The following is a 19,657-nucleotide window of genomic DNA, read 5'->3' on the forward strand; positions in this document are numbered from 1 at the left end:
TAGCGCAGATCATTCGCTTTGGGGAGATAAGATTGTAGATTTTCGAGGCAAGGAACCTGTCGCAGCCGCGGATGCTGCTGACTTATATGTGGCGAACGATGGCAAACCGACTTTCTTCAGGCCACCAGATTCATGGAGTGCCATAGACCTCGTGTTACACTCTAGAGACATTTTAGTATCATTGACAACGGCCCCAGACAGGATGGGCCGGGACCACTTCCCTATCTTCACAAACATTACCAGATTTCAGACTGCTGGTTGACAATTCTGTACTGCGACACGCTAGGACACATACAGAGAAGCGTTGGACGAATCTCCTGGCGAGCTGTTCCCAGATATGTTGCGGAGAAACAAAGTGGCTACTTCAGTGTTGAAACTGCCAGATCACTTCCGTACTCCTGACATGAAACTAAAGAACCTCTGCGCAGCGAGTGGGAGAGCATAGAGGAAACTAACGAAAAAGAAAACGGGAAGTCCCTTTGCGAAAACTGCAAATAATAGGATAAACGCTGTCATCCGTCGTCACACAAAAAGGTTAAGGCTAGTTGAAAGGGCTGCTTTTTGTGAGATGCTCTCGGCGTTTACTCCCATGACAAGGATATGGGGAGTAATGAATAGCCCACCCAGAAAGATTCGCCCACACAGGTCATTCGAAGCACTTGCTTTAATGAAAGGAAAAGATTTACGAACCCTTCCAGAAGATTTTGCAGATGTGTGCACATGTGGTAGATCAGCAGGAGTGGCGAAACCTCTGTCATCTAAACCATTCCGTATGATGGATGCGCCATTTACCTTTCGTGAGTTGGATTTGGCGCTAAGCTCGATTTGATCAGCAGTCAGATGCTGACAAATGTGCCATACAAGCGAAGGCGAGCCCTTCTGGGCATATTTAATCGCGTTTGGAGTACAGACGGGATCCAGGAAGCGTGGAAGGCGGCATGGGCGGTGCCAGTGCTCAAGTCCAGAAATGATCCTGTGAACCATGCTTCATATCGGTCAGTATCGCTAACATCATGCGTATCAAAGCTGATGGAAAGATTAATATGTACGAGGTTAACTTGGTATCTTGAGCAAGGAAGTAGACTGCCATCGTGTGTGACTGGATTTCGTCCACAGTTGAGTGCCCAGGACAGTGTCTTGGACTTACTAAACCACATCGAGCACCATCGCGTCAACGACCTTTCAACACTCGCCATATTTATGGACGTGGCCAATGCATACGACTGTATGCTTCATACAGGCATCATCAACCGACTCCAAGCCATGGATGTATCGGGAAATGATCTTCCATTTGTCCATGAATTTCTTAGAGATCGACGTGTCCAAGTATATCTCGGAAATATAACGGGTGAAAAGCGACGCATTTCCCTTGGCGCCCCACAAGGAAGCGTCTTATCTCCCTTGGCTTTTATCGTTGCCACGGCCAGCCTTCCAGACGCACTGAAGGTAGGTTGGACGGCAGTTAAAATGTCCTTCTACGCAGATGACGTCTGCATTCGGATCTCGGGGTACCAACAAAAACGTGTGGTCCAGATAGCCCTGGGCGGAGGCTCTATCATTGGAGGCCACTTATAGACGCTTGGCCTATCTTTATCAGCGAAGAGATGTGCCTTCGTGCTTTTCCCGGGCGCGAGGGGGATCAACACGCCTGACGCCGAATATTAGAGGACATCCAATTCGCTGAAACTCTTGCACGCCTAGCACTGACATGTGTCCCAAAAGTAAGAGCGCCAAACATATTTGAGAACCCTAAGGATGCAATCCGCGTTCACACGCGGGCAATCCACCAGCCGCCACACCAAACCTGCGTGGCCCGTGGACGTACTCGCGAAGAAGCAACGCTGTTTTACCGCACCATAAGCGTCTCCGCGTACACCTCGACTTGGTTATTCAAGATGATGCAATTCCGCGCTGTGTGCCTTCCGTCGTGATATTGGCGACATCGAACATTTTATTTGACTATGGCCACAGTTCGACACAGGGGCTCTTCGACATCTGGTGACACTCATAGTGGCACTCATAGGAGGCTCAGGCGGAAAATTTGCCGGCTATGTGTGCCAGGGTAACCCCGCCTGCTACAGCACCACCACCACCGACGTCAACACCACCACCTTTGACTTTGACTTTATTGAAATTTAGACAATATCCGGGTGAAGAGGGCTAAAGGTGACACACGTGGTCACCTGACTAGGCCCTAGACACCATGAATTCACGCAGGCACAGTTTCGAAATTGTAAGTTACGAAGTACAAACATTTTTTTTTTACAGGAAGACTACAACAATTCACGTACAGCAATATACATACATTGCACATTCAAATCAATCTAATTAAGAATGTAGAACAACTACAAGCATGTTCAATTGACCAAAAAGAACGGCTGGTATGCTGGTACGGAATGCTGGTAAGAAGAGCTGAAAGAATTCTACATCGCAGCGACTAGGACTGCGGCAATCTCACGTTCAGAATACCAAATGAGAAAGAAAGGTTATTATGAAAGAAGGAAACTTGAAATGACCACTGTTTCAGACACTGTTTCACTTGTTCGACGGCGCCGTAGTGCGATAAAATTAAAGCAGGCACGTTTCTTTAAAGACTTATAATTGCTTGGAACTTTTAAAAATAACAAACAAAAAAACAATATATGCAAGATAACCTTGATTGCACGAAATAAATATCTTATTTGTTTCTCGATCTCGGCGGTTTTCCCTTTTTGTTCTCGGTTGATAATTGCCTCCCGGTTATCGCATTTTTAAATAACGCGTATGAATGGCGAAAAAATTATCTCGTTCCTTTAATATTGTTACGTGTAGAAAGACACAGACGGAAGAGGCTATTTACAGGCTATTTACACTAATTTACACTGGATTGGAGCCAGAGCACCAGACCGACATTCGCTCGCGCCAAGGGCACAGACCCACTTCGTCGTCGTTCTCGCGGCGGCTCGTCTCTTGAGTATCGTAATATCGTAATAATATTTTAAGGAAGAAATAGCGCTCTCTTTCGCAAGGTTAAGGAGAAACCTCATGTGGAGCGCTTCCTTTAACGTTTCAGCCACATTCGTGCCCGTCTATTCTCGAACAGCACAGTTTATCACCCTACTCTACAGCGAGCCAAAATCTGCTGTGAACTTGCAGCTGGTTGCCTCGGTGGCCATAAAAACACTCCAGTATAGCGACACGAATGATTCGAATGAATGCAAGGCTGGTACAGTGTAAGGAATCCTTTCGCGCTATCGTATTGTTTTCTTATCACCCGATATGGCTGATAACGTTGGCGGAGTGCTGCTCGCACCAGTGACGAAGCTGTAAAAGGAAAAGAGTTCGAATTGAATCGCTATATTATTCCGGCCTAGGCTACCAATGTCGAGTAGCAACGCAAAAGTGAGTGAGAGAGAGGGGGAGGAAACTGTAAGACAGTTTAACCAAGTTCGCGCCCGGTTGGCTACCCTACATGTGGGGAGGAGGAAAGAAATATGTGAAGGAAGGTAAGTGTACGTTTAGGGGCTATAGTAATTGAATTGGCATAGTATATACCTGGGGTCATCTGGTGTCAACTATCAAGGAGAATAGAAAGGGGGAACGTGGCAGTGTGCGGAATGATAGGGACAGAGAAGATGTGACGAGACAATCACACACTGTGACAATCTGATCACGTGGAATCCATTGAACAGTATAAAGGTGAGCTTCGTCCGTCTGTCTCAAGAGGAGTCAGGTGGGCAGGCACAGCGTGTGCACATGGGAGGAAGTGAGATCAGACACAGTTTGGGATCCCTCCTTACATTTCATCTTATCCCTCGCCTAGTACGCTTTTGGGAAGGAAAAGAAAGCCGGAGGCACAAGGAAACGCGTGTCAGATCACAGCGGGCCGCCTCGTTAATTGCACGTTACGCTTCGCTTCTTAGCACTGTAGCAGGACGGAAACGAAGCGCCTTCTTGTCGCGAGCTGTAACGGAGGGCTGGCGGGACCGAGGAGGAGGAGGGCACTATGATGAGTGGAGTGTTTGCGGAGGAGACACGATCGTGACAACAAAGAGCGGGCGCGCGGACGTGAGTGCAGTGCCTGGCAAAAAAACTACGATGAGCGTCAAGCCCGAGGTCACAAGGCGCAAGTAAAAAAATAAGATAAAATGAACCAATCCCGGTGAATCGCACGAAGTTGCAAAGAGCCAATTGGGGTGAAACGCAAATCCACGAGGAGGAGGAAAGCGTGAAACGCTTTGTAGAACGCCAGCCACAGGAACGTATGCAGGGCCCAGTGTGAGTTCCTTGGTGATACAAGGGGAATACCTAGTTAATTTACTGATTTATTATTTATTATTTTAGAAAAGGCTAATTTACGGTAATTTACTGATTTATTATTTAATAATTTTCAAAATTTCAATTAATTTGATTAAAATTTAGAACCCTCTAGCTTACTTTCCTTGCAAAATTTTCCTATAACCGTTTTCCGTTTAACCGCAGGCTTCTCGGCCAATCTCCCGTAGTTGGTACTCGCCACAGTATAGGAATCAATCAATCAATCAATCAATCAATCAATCAATCAATCAATCAATCAACCAATCAATCAATCAATCAATCAATCAATCAATCAATCAATCAATCAATCAATCAATCAATCAATCAATCAATCAATCAATCGATCAATCAAGCAAGCAAGCAAGCAAGCGACGCGGGCGGAGTTCCTAGAAGCAACGCAGGAAGAAGGGCGCCCACCGCACCAGGAGCAGAAGACGTGCCGTCGGGTTCCCGACCCGCACCTCCAGGGCTTCATTGAACCGGAGCAACCTGTCAGCCCGTTCCTGCGCTTCATGACTCCCTCAGGACACGGAAATCTATCCCGAGACATGTGGCCGCCTGCACCCGGCCATTGGCTGAACATGAGTGGTCAGGCTACGGGCCCGAGCTTACGTACAGCTGGTCAGGAAGTTTCGATCTCCTGCCGCCTCCATCCTCAAGGTTTCCGCTGCGGCCCATGCTTCTCCTCAGCCGGCTGGACTCAGCATGAAGCCAGCCAACCACAACGCGTCGCCCAGCCACGTCACTACCTTGGTGAGGTCTTCGCCTGTTTCCACATCGCCTCACTGACCTGTCATCATCGTTGGACTGTTCTTTCTTTGGTAGAACTGCGTGTTTCGAAGTGTCTTTCCTCGTATCATTTCGGGTTTTCATCTTCTGTTAATGTCAGTGAGAGGCGTGTTTTGCTGTTAGCTGTTTAAGTCGTTGTCAACCTGTTTAAAACATCTTGTGTGCCAGCGTGAACAAACGTCTCTGTCCTTAATTCAGTGCTCTGAGGTTCTGCCTCAGTGATCCGCTTCGAAACTCAGTTAAAAAAACTGCATCACAGGCGCGCACTCCGGAGCGTGCCGCGGTGTCGTCCGCGACGACTGTGCACATCGGATATACGAATCGCCGTAGTAGCAAGTTTGCAGGAGAGGGGAGGAAGCACGAGTGTGTCACGGACGGCACGCGGCGGCGGCGCTTTATTACTTCCCAGCGCGAGTCGGGACTCTGGGAAAACCGTAGCCTGCGGAGGGGGGGGGGGGGGGGGTACTCGCGTCGGATGCCGCCGAGAGAGTGAGCGAACGCGCGAGCGAGGCCGGCGGATGCTGGCGGATCGCTGCAAGCTGCCGGCCGGACCCGGAGGCTGCGAAAACGGCCCCGGCTATCCAGTCAGCCAGCCAGCCGTCTAGCTGCAGCTGCAGAGCGGCGGCGCAGACGGACGGCCGGGCCTGCTTCGCACACGCGCTAGCCCTGTTTGCACGGACTGCCGCCGCCCGTATTTGCGAGGGAGCCCGAAATGTTAGCTCGGGCATCGCGCGCTGCCGTCCCCGCGCTATTCGTCTCGGTTCTCGTCTTCGTCTTCTGCAGACTGCGCTATAGCATGCGCTTGCGTGTGTGTGTGCGCGCGCGTGCGCGTGTTTGTACGCTGGTACGTGTATGGTCATATCGATCTGGCAAGAGGGGATGCAGTTCGGGAAGCCGGGGTGCGGGTGATCCGGGGCCTGCGGCCCCCGTCCTCCCATACGCAACCCGTTTCTTGTCCGTTTCCTCAGCTTTTCTTCTTTCGCGCGTGCGACCGGCCAGCGAATGGGCGATGCTGGCACACGCGCGGTCTTGTCCTTTGGGTTTGCGCGGCGGTGGCCCATCTTCGACCTGCGCTCGAGTCGTCGTTCTCGATCTTCGCCTGCGTGTTCCGTGACGTCCTGTGGGGCATGCCCTGCACGCGCCGCGCCCATACGCCTTCATTGGTCTTGCGCGTTGCATGCTGTTGCCCACGTAGCAAGGACTCTTCGTGGGTGATCCTTGGCCTCTGAGACAACGAATATTGAATCTCTGTATGTGCGTTTCGTGACATGTAAGAGTGAGTAAACTCCTTAAAGAATGGCGCCAAGAGGAAATGTAAAGTTGACCATTAGTAATAAACTGCAGTTTTGGCACTGCAAATAGCATCGGTCTTACCGTGAACGAGGACATGGTAAGCAAGAAAAGAAATGCCAGAAAGACAGATGGCAACGCCCCCATTAAGCTCTCTAAGCAGCTTGCCATGACGTCATAGAGTTTGGCGGTGCCTGGTCGGCGCTAGCAATTGCTCACCAACAGAAAACAGTTAACTTGCTCTCGAAAGTGAGGAAATACTTTATTAATTTTCCAACTTTTGTGTACATCTTCTTCATCAGGGTGTTTAGATGGGTGAAGAATGAGGGGGAACAGACATAGAAAAGGCAGCGAGCTCAGCCAGACGCTTGTCCGTTTCCTACCCTACGCAGGGGTAAGAGGGCTAAGTGTGAAAGAGAAAGAAGTGAGAACCCGCCGTGGTTGCTCAGTGGCTATGGTGTTGGGCTGCTGAGCACGAGGCCGCGGGATCGAATCCCGGCCACGGCGGCCGCATTTCGATGGGGGCGAAATGCGAAAACACCCGTGTACTTAGATTTAGGTGCACGTTAAAGAACCCCAGGTGGTCAAAATTTCCGGAGTCCTCCACTACGGCGTGCCTCATAATCAGAAAGTGGTTTTGGCACGTAAAACCCCAAATATTATTATTATTAAAGAAGTGAGAGGCACACAGAGGAGAAAAAATATTTGTTTTTTAGTGACCCTATTCCGTGCCGTACGTTGTATGAGAGGTTTCATAGGGCCCCCTGACGTGGAAGGATGATTTGATGGGCCATGAAAGTGGCGAATGTATGCCACAAGGAGGGTTCATAGTCTTTGGTGTACATCAAGAAGAGGAACGGGTCAACTCTCTGACATGTATAGGAAAGAAGGTGCTGGTGAGTGATCTTAGAGATATGAACGCGCCCGAGAGCAGTCCCAGTACACGTGAGGAGGGTGACCCACAAATTTACGACCGACAAATTTGACATGTGAGGTGACCCGCTCTGTATTCGATGGAATTAATGAGAACATCATTTGGTCATGTTTGTGGCCTGCGCCTGTCGGAATAAAGTGCCCTCTACGCGTGATATAGGATGAGGAGGAGAAGGAAGAAGCTGGCGCGAATCGTAGAAGGAAATCCAATCGAATCCAATCACTGGCGCATCTCCACCAAGTGCGCTGTTTGCTGTGCTCGGCTTTATTTATGTATTATTATTTTTTTAGGATAGGTCATTGGTCATCCAATCGGCCTCCGCAGTGTAGAGGTTCCGCGGGCGAGGACATGAGCCTTTTGGTTTCCCTGTGCACCCTGATGGCCAGGGACCCAATACAGTAGTGCTCAGAGTTGCGGGTGTGACTGCGCGCAGGAGCTGTGGCTGGTGCGTGTGTGGTCAGGGTGCACGTTAAGCGCTAACGTAGGAGGCATGTCCTGACTGCCGGATCTAACGGGGATGATGGCGGTGAGGCGTTCATGTAGGCGAATGATATCACCTGAGTTTCGGCGTCCATGGCCGAAGGCACCACGGTGTAATGCCTCGCTGATCATGACAGAGGTCTGACTACTGCCGTGGTATTCTGCTCTGCGGTGTGGGCTGCGTCCACGTAGTACACATCGGCGGCTGCGGTGGAGAGGTGTGCGACTCTAGCCTGGCCTCTTCTATAATTCCTGTCGGTATGCATGTTACTGGGAATGGGGACGACTTCAATGACTGGTAATCAGTCCCACAGTGGCAGTGCTAGTTCCAGGAGGAGCAAGGTGACGAGTCTGGGAAGCACAAGAATCGCAAATGCGTGGGGCTGCCCACGCAGCTCGTCGACAATTGGCTAGTGAGGCCATTAGATTTAGTAAACTGACCTACTCTCCGTGCTGCTTTGTAAACACGCGACCACCGTTAAAACCACGTAAACGCCCTTTACCACAGTCCGAATAATGTTGCATTCGAGGTTTAACCGATGTCAAAAACACAACACATCTTCGATTGTTTCTTCAGAATTGAGCGAATGTCACACGGGTCTGTGCCACTTCAATCGGAAATAATTGAGTATGCCTTGGTAAAATTAAAATCCACTCCTGACCAGAAGCGGCACACTAAAGTTACGTCGCTGCGGGACAGGGGCGAGGGTATATGCAGCTTCAACGAAGATTCAAGGCAAAGCGAAAAAAGAAGCGTTCCACCTAAAAGTTTGTCACCCACATTAAAGTTCGCTCGTTCCGGTAACATGTTGTTCCACTTAGCGCATATTCCACTGTAAATCCGTAAAAGCAAAACGATAAGCAAGCATTTCATTAAATATTTCGCATCCGTATTCGCTCGTTCGCTCGTTCCGGAGGCGTACGTATAGGGCGTGGCCTTTTTTTTTTTAAGTGAAGCGCAAGGGGAAGCTGATTAAGGAGGAACGCCATTTTACGAGCAACTACAAAGTGCAAACTACGAAGCAATACCTCAATGTGGAAGTGGTTGCATTCCGTTGTTTGTAGAGCGCAGCGCTTACGCCCGCACCAATTTCTTACCCATACACTGTCGTACGTCGACACCGACACCGTGGTTTCTGCATATTTAAGGAACCAGAGACTGGTAGGCCTGGCATTATAATTTATGTTTTTCTCTGGTTCCCTACGTCCTTTTTGTTTTGTTGAATAATAATAATAATTATACTACTACTACTACTACTACTACTACTACTACTACTACTACTACTACTACTACTACTACTAATAATAATAATAATAATAATAATAATAATAAATTATTCATCAGTAATCAAGTTATTTCCCTGCGGTGGATGTGGAGGCCTAGCTGGTACTGTGCCGACACAATTTAGCGCACCAAGAACGTCATTCTTATTGACGCCGACCACCAGTTTAGGGCACAGGCAAAACATTTCTGCCGAAACATTTCTGCATCGTTTCTCCATTGAAGATAGCAAATGCGTATAATATAACGAAACATATGGCAACAGTTCGTCTAAATTCGTTATATGCGTGTTTGGATATATCGAGATATCGGATATATCAAGCTACAGTTAGCGCGTAAGCCCGTTCGTTATAACCGGTTTAAACAGTTTCTTCTTTTCCCTACCCAGTTTCTTCTCGTTCTAATCATTTTGGAGATTTTTGTGGGAAAGCGACGCGTCTATCACGAGTTACGGGTGACCGAGGGTGGTGCTTGCAGCGTATACCGGCGGCCATGTTGTCTTATCATCGACGCCGCTGCACACGGAGGGATGAACCTGGCGCGGTCATTGCACCATCGAAATCAGAGCAGGGGTGAGGAGCCGCCCCGCTCGGCCGCACCGTCGCCAGTCAATTGGCTCGTCCTGCTCGCTCGGCGGCTGCGGAAATGGAGACGTATGCGGTCTTCGCAGCGCCCGCCGAGGCCAGCGGTTTATTGTGAGCTCCCAGCAGGGAGGGAAAGGTGACGGCCACGCAGAAACGGGGGGCGAAGCCTCGCCGCCGTTGGTTCATTGGCGACTTTGAGCGACGCCGAGGCAGCTGCTGTACGCTAATGAACCTAATCACAAACAGCGGGTGGTGCAGGACCGGTGGGAAAGAGAGGGAGGGGGAGTGTAGCATTTGGTGTGTGCTGTCGCGGGGAGCGGAGGGGGGGGGGGGGGCGTTGATTCGTGCCGTGGGGTTGCCAACTTCTTCGCGGAGAGGCAAGGAGCAAACCGGGCTAAGCCGTGATGGTGTGCGAAGGAAAAGGGCAACGGGGCCGAATTTCAGGAAATTTGCAGGGACCCCTCTGGGCGCGTGCTTCCGGATTTCCATTTCTTTATTCGGCATCTTTCGTACGCGGCTTGTGGTGCTTGCGGCCGTGAGGACGTGAGCCTGATTTTATTTGCGGTGACGATTTATTTTTGTCTTATACATGCACACGCGAGTCGTCACCGAAGTTCGCAGAAGTTCTTGCGCTCTTGCTTTATTATTTTTTTTTCTTTGCCTTTCTTTTTGTTGAGATAGAACGTGACGTGTGAAAGAAGGCCGGATAGTGACGTAAGGTTAGTCCAACGGAGAAGGAAAATGTGCCACTGGTACGTGTCGTTTTATCTGCTAAGAAAGAAATAGAGAAAAGCGTAACGGAGAAAAGGCGAGAAAAGTCGGTCGCACACGGCTGCAAGGAACTGGACCAAGCAGACTCACTGATTTGAGATTTCAGTTGTCCGTCAGTGCAATATGGCTGGCGTCCACTTGAAGCACTTGCTGGGCAACTTATCTGAGCGTCTCGTAGTTGTCGGAAAGCATCGTCGCGTCGGTTATCTCGCATAGCATCGCCGTTTCTTAGTAACTCCGGAAAAACGCCGCTGCCGACTGGTGACAGGGCAAGAAAATAACGCACAGCTAGAGATGTTTCACTTAGCGTCGAGCCGCCTGTTCAAGCCCGAATCTTGATTACGAATCCGTCAGGCACTGTATACTATACCTACTTCGCCAAATGCAAAGTCATCGTTGCGAGTATCAAATACAACCCGCAGAGTGAAAAGACGCATACTGGAATGCGAAGAGCCTGAAATGTCACCAAATGATGCGTCTTCTTTTGTCACGACAATGCACTTTCAATGCGATTCCAATGTGATCAGTGTTCCGTTATGGCCAGCACGCGCAAATAACATTGGCGATGGCGATGAGCGTTTAGATTAGCCACTCGCGCATACGCGCGGGTCTTCGGTTGTCATAGCGACGGATTTGAGCTATTGTGTGGCGGTGCGTGAAAACTTATGTCTTGCGCCGCCTTCGTTCGCAGGTCAAGCGAATGGCAAGCGCCACGGTCTCCCCCCGACGGGCTCCAAGGAGATGCTGGAGCACAGCTACCGGGGCGCACTTGAAGCCGGACCCACACCGGACGGCTTCTACTCGGCGCTGGACTCCAGCAGCGCATACGTCGTCCTCAGCGAGGCGTAAGTCGACTCTCGAAAGCTTGCGCGCGGTTCGCTTTTCTCGCAGCGGTGACAAGCCGCCCCCGTTGACTGGTGGCCGACTCGTTAAATCTTGGTGGCAGCACCGCTGGAGTTGTGCCGCCTCAATTTGGGGCACTATGACGCTTCGCAATGCGTGAACAGCTGTAAGGCGAACATTCGACAGACGTCTGGCTGGCTGGGTGTCAAACTCAATCTCTATCGTGAACGATTGCATACTGACACTTCGGTACACCCTCAACATCAAAAGCGATTCAAATTAATCCGAGGTTCTCCATCGCGGTATCCTTGACACCTGGGTCGTAAGATTCCCATCAATGATCGGAGCGTTTGCGTTATTGCAGTTATTCCGTTGGAAGCGTGCTTCTGTTGAGCAGCTTTACTGTTAACGAATAAAAAAAACTTTTTTTTTTGTGATTATGCTTCGGGTGACGCGGTTGCGCCAGAGCATGAATGGGCGGGGAAGTCCACGGCGAGAAATATTCTGGACGACAGTGTCCCAACTCGTGAATACCAGTTCCTTTATTCCATTCCACTTCTTTATCTGTTTCCTTATACTTATGTCTTAGCGTCCCATTCATTGTATTATTATTTTTTAAAGCAGACCAGCGGCAGCTTGCACAAACATTTAATAACGAACATAATAACTGATTTAAGAACGCGTTCAGTTGCGAGCTTGGAGATGCATGTGGAACATTTAGGAACGCGTTCTTTGATTCGTTATTATTTTCGTTATTAAGTGTTCGTGCAAGCCGCCCCAGGTATTAATACTGCTTTATTTGAAGATTTGAATTTTGAAGATTGCCTGTAGCACATAGCACAGCTCTAATCCATGAGCTTGTCTGCTCGAAGAGGCGGACATTTCTTGCACAAAAAAAAATGGAAATGCATAATCGACTATTTAACAACAATGTAGTAATTTAATTTTTAACTAATCACCTTACGGCGCACATTGCAATTGCGGGTCCACTTGGAACGAATTCTCAGAATGCGACCAGTTTTCGAGATATTAATTCCGGAACCTTGCGGAGAAGTGCATTGGCGTTCGAAACCGCCGTGGTTGCTTAGTGGCTATCCTGGCCACGGCGGCCGCATTTCGATGGGGGCGAAATGCGAAAACATGTATGTACCTATAGGTTTAGGTGCACGTTAAGAAAGAGTTACAGTGGTCCAAGTTATTCTGGAGACCACTACGGCGTGCCTCATAATCAGATCGTGGTCTTGGCACGTCACGCGCCATAGTTTAATTTTTTTTATTAGCGTTCCAATCACTTTTGTGCTGCAATGCATACAGCACCGTTTTGTTAAGAAAGTAAGTGGAACGACAGTGCACTTTTACCGCACGTTTGACGGCGCATATCTCAGAAATGGCGTCATCCACACAATTTTTCTCGAGTGGATATGCCTGGCAATATCAGCCGCTAGAATTTAATTGCAATATGTGCCATAGGATATTTAGTTAAAATCGTAATTAGTTCATTCTTTTAGTTATTCGATTTATGCATTTCAATTTGTTTGGTAAGTAATTTTCTTTTAATTTGAAAATGTTCGCAGAGACACCCTGCGTGGCAACCAAAAGTAAATTATTCAATTTATTTAATTGGGCTGCTGACAGCGATAATAATCATCTCACTTTGTGTCCCCCTGGCCACTGAATTTATTTGCACAGGTGGTGTTTGCGTGCCTCCCAGTGCCTAATTTAAAGAAAACCATAAGGCTTAGTTTTGAATAGCCGGTATATACCATCAGTACCTTGCCAACGGGTTAGTGTAGGGACGGAGACGCGGGAATGTGCTCTCACTGTAGTGCTGTAAAATAGTTGGGACTACTGCTTGGTTACAAAGACGGCGCCGAATAAAACAACACACGAAGGGGGACGTGAGACAGCACGTAGGCGCTGCTTCGTGTCTTGTTTTATTCGGCGCCGTCTTTGTAATCATGCTTAACCAACTAGCCCACCAACACATGCTCAGTGACAGCTTGGGGTACATGATGGGGTGAAGCTCGGCAGTACGTCGTGTCTGAAAGTAAACAAAAGTGTTTACCGACAGAAATGGACAGAAAACTAACATGTAACAAATAAAAATAGGGAAATACCGAGTACTACACGTATGTGGAGACATATTTCGAATAAGGAAGCCTGCGAGGTTGATCAGGACAAAAAGGTGGAAGGCGCTTAAGCTTCACGTTTAAGAGTGGAACGCGATAGCATTCAAAGGTCCCTGACAACTTCTCACACCTCCCGGCAACTGGAGTGTATGTAACCGTAATGTTTACCGGGAAACGCTGGCCACGAATGCTATGCACGAAGGCAGGCTTTCTGGTAGAAACACGATCTCTAGTGTGGGCCGCGATGCGGCGGAGGCGAGCGACACCTGGAAGTGTTTCAAGAAAACGGGGGCGCCGCTCCGTGGCTTCCGAGATGCTCACACGCTGGCGCGCGCAAATGGCGAATGCCGTGGCCGGTCTATGAATGGTAGAAACGCTCGAAAAGGAGTTTCTTTGAGTTTTCGCGTAACAGAGTTAAGTTTTTTCGTATAGGCAAATTACAATCCCGCGCTATCATGTATGTAGGTTATGTGTAGTCGTACTTTACGATTTTTTATGTATTGTAGCTTGAAAATTTTATTTAGTTCAGTAGCTTCCTTGCGGCACATAAAGGGCCTAGGTATGGGTGGTTCGAAAATGTTTTCGCCGAAACGATGTCCGACACTGGATTTTCTGCGACATCGGTCCCTTAACGCTATCACGTTAAAACGGTTTCTACCCTGCGCACAGGTGAGTGGACGTGGGCCAAAGGAGGAGACAGAGCGTCAGTACTCGGTAGGCTATAGCACTCACGTATGCACGTCAACATGAGAGACCATGTCGATGATGCTTCACCGTCACGTAGTGCACCGTTAGGACTTAAATTACTGAGAAGGTGGCCACCGTTTCCATTCCGCTAAAGGAAGGAATGTATCTCATCCGGCGTCTATATAGCGAAGCGGTCAAACATGCCTAGCGCGCACTATACGTAAACGTCGGCGCCGTGTCGACAGTGTGCTACAAGCACGGGGGGACGGAGCTTGCGCGACTCCCTCTCCTTCATGTTCCTTCAACCCGCGAGTTATGCCTCACCGCCAAACGCACGGAACGGTGCACTCATCTGCCGCATGAAACTTGCAAGGGCGTTTCATAAGCGGGTCGCAGCGCGGCCTCGGCGACGGTGACGGAAGCAGGGGAGGCCTTTGATGTCCGGCCGATCCCGGTCTGCGTCGCGGCTCTATCAAACTTGCAGGCATCAGTGTGTGTGTACGCCCACACAGCGGGAACACCACGGAGCGGGACGCGGGGAGTGGGCTCCCGCGCAGTGCCTCCGCGAGTAGCTGGCCGGCCGTCTTGGCTTGCTTGGTCGCACGGCTCGATGGAGCCCCCGTCACGGCTCGCTTGCCTCGTCCGCCTCGGCGGCGGTCCTGCATGGGAACTCGCCGCGCCTTCGCCGGGGCTGCTTGCTGTTTGCACGGCCGGCTCCTTGCCGTGGTCGGTACCAGCAGCGCCTCGTGTACGTACACGCGTGCGTGTGTGCGTGCGGTTGTTCGTGCATAACTCAATCGGAGGGGCACGACTTGGAATGAAAAAAAAAAAAAGATGAAAGCACCTGGGAACAACTAAAGAGCACGTGGTATCGGCAGGAATGAGGCTAAGTTAGTGTAAACGAATCTTGCGCGCGCCCTCTTTTAGTTTCCCGAGATTTTGAATGCGAAAAGGCTGGAAAGAGGGGGCGTGATGTGGTTCGCTGACTGTGCCTGAAGCTGTTTACTGACATCATGAAAAAGAAAAAAAAGAGGGCATTCTAATTTACACTCGCACAGGTGCTATTTAATGATTTCTTTCATATATTACATTGGAAAGACATTTGAAATCAGGGCCATCACTACGTCCATGCGCTTCTTAAGGAATATAAAGATATGGCAATGTTGTTTTTGAGTGTTTGAATGCCTACCGTATTTTCCGGTGTATAAGACGCGGTTTTTTTCCAAAAATCTTGCTGGTGCGTCCTATACAAGGGTGCGTCTTATATGCGAATTTTTCGTTTTTTTTTGCGGGTTCAGAAATTACTCAGGTTCATGCTCAAGCTTTTTTCACCGAAAAAATATCACTACCAATGATGCGGTAGTAGCACGGTTAATACTTCAATACGGGGACCGCCGTGCGCAACTTTTTTTAGGTGAACTTTATCATGAAACGGCGGGGATGACGACTTCCAGAATCGCAAACACGCGGTCGTTTCGGAGGCGCAAGCAAAAGTAATGTGAAATTCCCAAAGATGGCGACAGTCGCGCTTCTCGACATTGTGTCGCTTTGGGACGTTAAACCCCATAAACCATAAACCAAGAACTTCTCACAGATAGGTAGGTACGTGGGTAGGATAACTTTATTTAGCTCTACGGAGCTTTTATGTGATCAGATGAGTCCACCCATGGTTCATTTCGCGATGGTCGATCAAGCGTGTTTAATTAACCCTGACTAGCCTAAGTGGGTAAATTGGGGTGCGTCTTATACACGGGTGCGTCTTATATACCAACTTTTTCAATGAGAGCCTTCATATATGGCGAGTGCGTCTTATACAAGGGTGCGTCTTATACACCGGAAAATACGGTAGTTTGCTAAATTTGGGTCATTCCCGTCGCTGTAATGTCATGTTTATCTTGATTTCATAGAATATTGATACGAACTGCTGCAACCGACAGGACACCACCGTAAATATCACAAAGAAACTCGAAATCTTCTCCCTAGCCTTACTTAGTCTAAAATGAGAACTTGCTGCTATACCCAGGACGTTACTTAGATTACATTCTCAATTGCTCTTGAAATCACCGTGCCGATCGAAGCGCCGTGTGTAACAGGATGCATCTTTTCATCGTGTCTTTCGTTTTTTAAACAATTGTGGCCGCAGCGTGACGGAGTCATTGAAAGCTGATCGTTGGCACTGCCATGGAAGCGGTATTCTCGGGTGGTCGCTTTTGGATGTTTGTGACAAGGCCCACCAACTGCTCGCGCAGTGTGACAGTCACCAGTACACGGCCGCCTCGGTATGGTGCGCTAAGATAAAATGAGGAAACCATTGCAGACAATCTCCTTAATGTTTTTATGAGTTTTTCATCCCGTCTTCTCTTCTTGCTTTTTTTTTTCTTTTCGGACAGCCCTTCGTCGCAAGACGATGCCGACAGACTCGTGACTGCCCTGCAGAAAGCACTTCTTCTGCCGTCTGGTACCTTTTCTAACGTTCGGTGAGTACTGAGTAAACGCTCATTTGTCGTCTTCACTGCAGAAGCATTGTACAGCCCGCTCGCTGGCTTCGGTGACGGATGTGGTAGGGTTCCCGGTCCGCTAGCGCCGAGAGAGAAAAGGCAAGGGAGGGGGGGGGGGGGTGCTGTGGAAAGCAGCCGGTCGCATAGAGCGGAAGAAAAATAAAGCAAATAACATATAGCACTGGGATTGCTTGGCCTAATTGTTGACGTCATGCTGCGATGAATATAGAAAGCGGGTCCTGATGAAGGGGAGGTCAGGCAGACGCCAGGGAGGGCGCGCGAAGATGTCACCGTAGGCTGCATCGATGTATAGCGGCGGGAGAGGAGGACATCGAGTCACCCAACGTCAGTGCGGTTCGGCGACGCGCGCGCAGCGCGCGCAGGTGGCGTGATCGATGACGTCAGCAGCGTGCGCCGGAAGTATACGGTCCACACGGGACGTTCCATAATTGGCAACGTGTCAAAGTAAATAAATGAAATATTAGGTATACTATCGGTACGGTATGTGTGACGGGACGTCACTCAAGTAGCACCAGAGCACTTGTTGTGCGCTACAATCGGTGGCCGCTCCATATTGCTGTTAGGAATGACCCATAATGAGTAGACATGACCAGCACAAACTACAGCGGGAACGAATCGCTCAAAGCGACAAAAAAAAACACCGAAAAAAAAAACGACGACCACTGCCTGTGCTTAACATACTTCTCTCTGAACTATTGTATGAGGTATGTCACAAACTTTTAGCCTTCTTCTGCTTCTAGTTCGAGTGAAAATAGACAGCGTGCGAGAAATTCACAGATTGAGAAATGTGCAAACCGAAAAAAAAAAAAGGTAATCTCGTCTAAAGCGTAAGCTCGCCTGCTTTAAACTATAGCGGACAGCTGTTCTGTGCCCTGCTTTGGAAGCACACTTGCGTAGCCTTCGAAGTAAACCTAATCGTCAGTAACAAGTTCACTGACGTATCAAGTACAGCAATTGTGTTATACTACTTTGCGTAGTCGATAAGGTTGTACTGTCTTCTGCGCTATAGTTAACAAACTGTATAATAAACTAACGCAGTACTGGTAATTATTTCTCATGCATCCGAACATGAGAATTAATTTACCTTAGCTCAGTGCGATCGCTGTACAAGGTACGTCAACCATCTAACGGCCTCCTTTTTCAGCCAGGGATGCTGACAGGAGATACGAGCTGTCCATAATGGCAGCTGCAAAAAAAAAGAAAAAAAAAGAATTGAAAAGCAGGTTTATGTGCATTTTTGTGACATCATTGTGACCACTTGCGTGCCTCGCATCGTAAAGCGTGCTACTACGAGTGTTATATTCATTTTGGGGTGGCTTTCCGGACACTGCAGCAACGAAGAAACATTCGTGAAATCTGTCTGACAAACTTAAGGTCGGTAAAAAAAGTGTTGCCTTTTTTTTTTGCTCATAGGCCTCTTCGGCGCACATTTGTTACTTTTTTTTTAGCAACCTTGGTGTAGCAAGGCACCCAGGAGTCACCTGTGAGAAAACCTTTACCGAAACAAACATTTCGGTAAAGGTGTACCACTCGCGTCCGAAAACGTAAAATCGCGATCGCATTTCGATTCCCGTCGGGAACTTCCGAAAGAAAATAAGCAGTTAAAGGAACGTGGTGTGGCCAAATTTACCCCTTCGCATGGCCGTGACGCTCGTAAACCACTAGTTTCTTGCGCCGCGATGAATTCCGTTAATCAGTGACACGCCGCCTGAGCGTGAGGGAATACTACACGAGAGCCCTCTATACGCATACGTCACAGTTACCCAGCGAGGGTTCGCGTTCCTTCGGGAGATTTCGGACGGTAGCAGCCGAATTCCTTCTCCTTTGCGCTCAAATTAGTCGTTAGAATAGAAAGTAAAGCAAATGGATCGAAAGGCTTCAATAAGGAAGCACAAAGAGAGAGAGGGAGAGAGAGGAAAGCGCCAGTGTCTCAGGGTGATACAGTATAGAGGGGACGGGGAGCGTGGGTCTCCAAGCTTTCACCTCGCGGCCTCGCTGAAGATTTACTCCACCCAACGGGAGCCGAAGCTGCGCGTCCAATCCTGCCGTGGCAATTACGAACCGTTTATTGAACCTACGGGCCCAGGGGGTGTGGGGTGAGGAGGAAAGAAGGGGTGCACGGAGAAGCCTAACGCCCTCCCCCCCTCCCCCCTCCTCCATGCCGTCGCGCTGCCCCCTGCGGCGGCGGCGCCGACTGAGAGCCGCTCGCCCCGATTCGCTCGCGCAGATTTCATTTGAAAAACTCATTAACTTTTCTTGAACGCCAGTTAGGAAATCTGCAGCCTTCCCTCCGTTTCTCTGAAGTCTATAGCTTTCATTCGCCATTTCGCCTCTCGTTCATTTGCAGCGTTACCGCCTTCACGCTTGGATTTTGCCGTGCAGCGTCGACCTGCGCTGTACCGTGTCGCGTTGAAGAACGAGCTGTATGATATACCGATCGCCGATGAGTCAGCACGTTGCTTTACCACGCTGCGTCGCTTGGTTTCGTAGGAGTGGGAGATGTTGCGAGTGATGGCCGCGGGTGGCGGAAGAGTCCGCCATCGCCGCGACGTCGAAGGCGTCAGTGAAACGTGAAGAGAGTAAGGCTAACGGGATGTAACGAAACACGTGCGAACAACGGACGAGTCTACCCTGCGGCTAATCCTTGCCAATAATATTTAATTAGGCGGAGAACGTATTAGCGGGCCTATACGAGAAAACGTACGGTACGCTATTCAGCGAAAGGAAGGACGTCGATAATGTGGCATACAAAAAGGGCGCCTCGCTGGGTTTCAGATTGGGAAGGATACTTTCGCGCTCCGAGCGTGAGATCTCAGTTCGCTCGACAACGGAGTTGCTAAATTTGTACACTGTCGAATTTCACCGTAGTGTCGTATTCGGCTTCCCGTCAGGTTTGCGCTTTCTCTCTCACTGGCTAAAAAACGAACACGATGAAATTAATCAAACGGGACGAAATTTGACTGCGCCCATGATAGAAGCCTAGCTGCCTTGTTTTTATTGTAAACAGTGTACTGTGAATTCTTAAAACTATTCCTGCATTTTTTTTTATTGCT

General features: G+C 49.1%; 1 protein-coding gene across 3 annotated transcripts in view; it reads left to right on the top strand.

Annotated features, from left to right (window-relative positions):
- The window catches only part of IA-2 (tyrosine phosphatase IA-2), a 663,183-nt gene that overhangs the window by 260,287 nt on the left and 383,239 nt on the right, over positions 1–19,657 (top strand). For all 3 annotated transcript variants that reach the window (XM_070532244.1, XM_065429889.1, XM_070532245.1), the window contains exons 10-11: positions 11,118–11,271; positions 16,476–16,562. In XM_070532244.1, the coding sequence (XP_070388345.1) occupies positions 11,118–11,271; positions 16,476–16,562 (241 nt within the window). The remainder of the gene's footprint in view (positions 1–11,117; positions 11,272–16,475; positions 16,563–19,657) is intronic.

Source organism: Dermacentor albipictus, chromosome 1, assembly GCF_038994185.2.
Source record: "Dermacentor albipictus isolate Rhodes 1998 colony chromosome 1, USDA_Dalb.pri_finalv2, whole genome shotgun sequence".
Lineage (NCBI taxonomy): Eukaryota > Metazoa > Arthropoda > Arachnida > Ixodida > Ixodidae > Dermacentor > Dermacentor albipictus.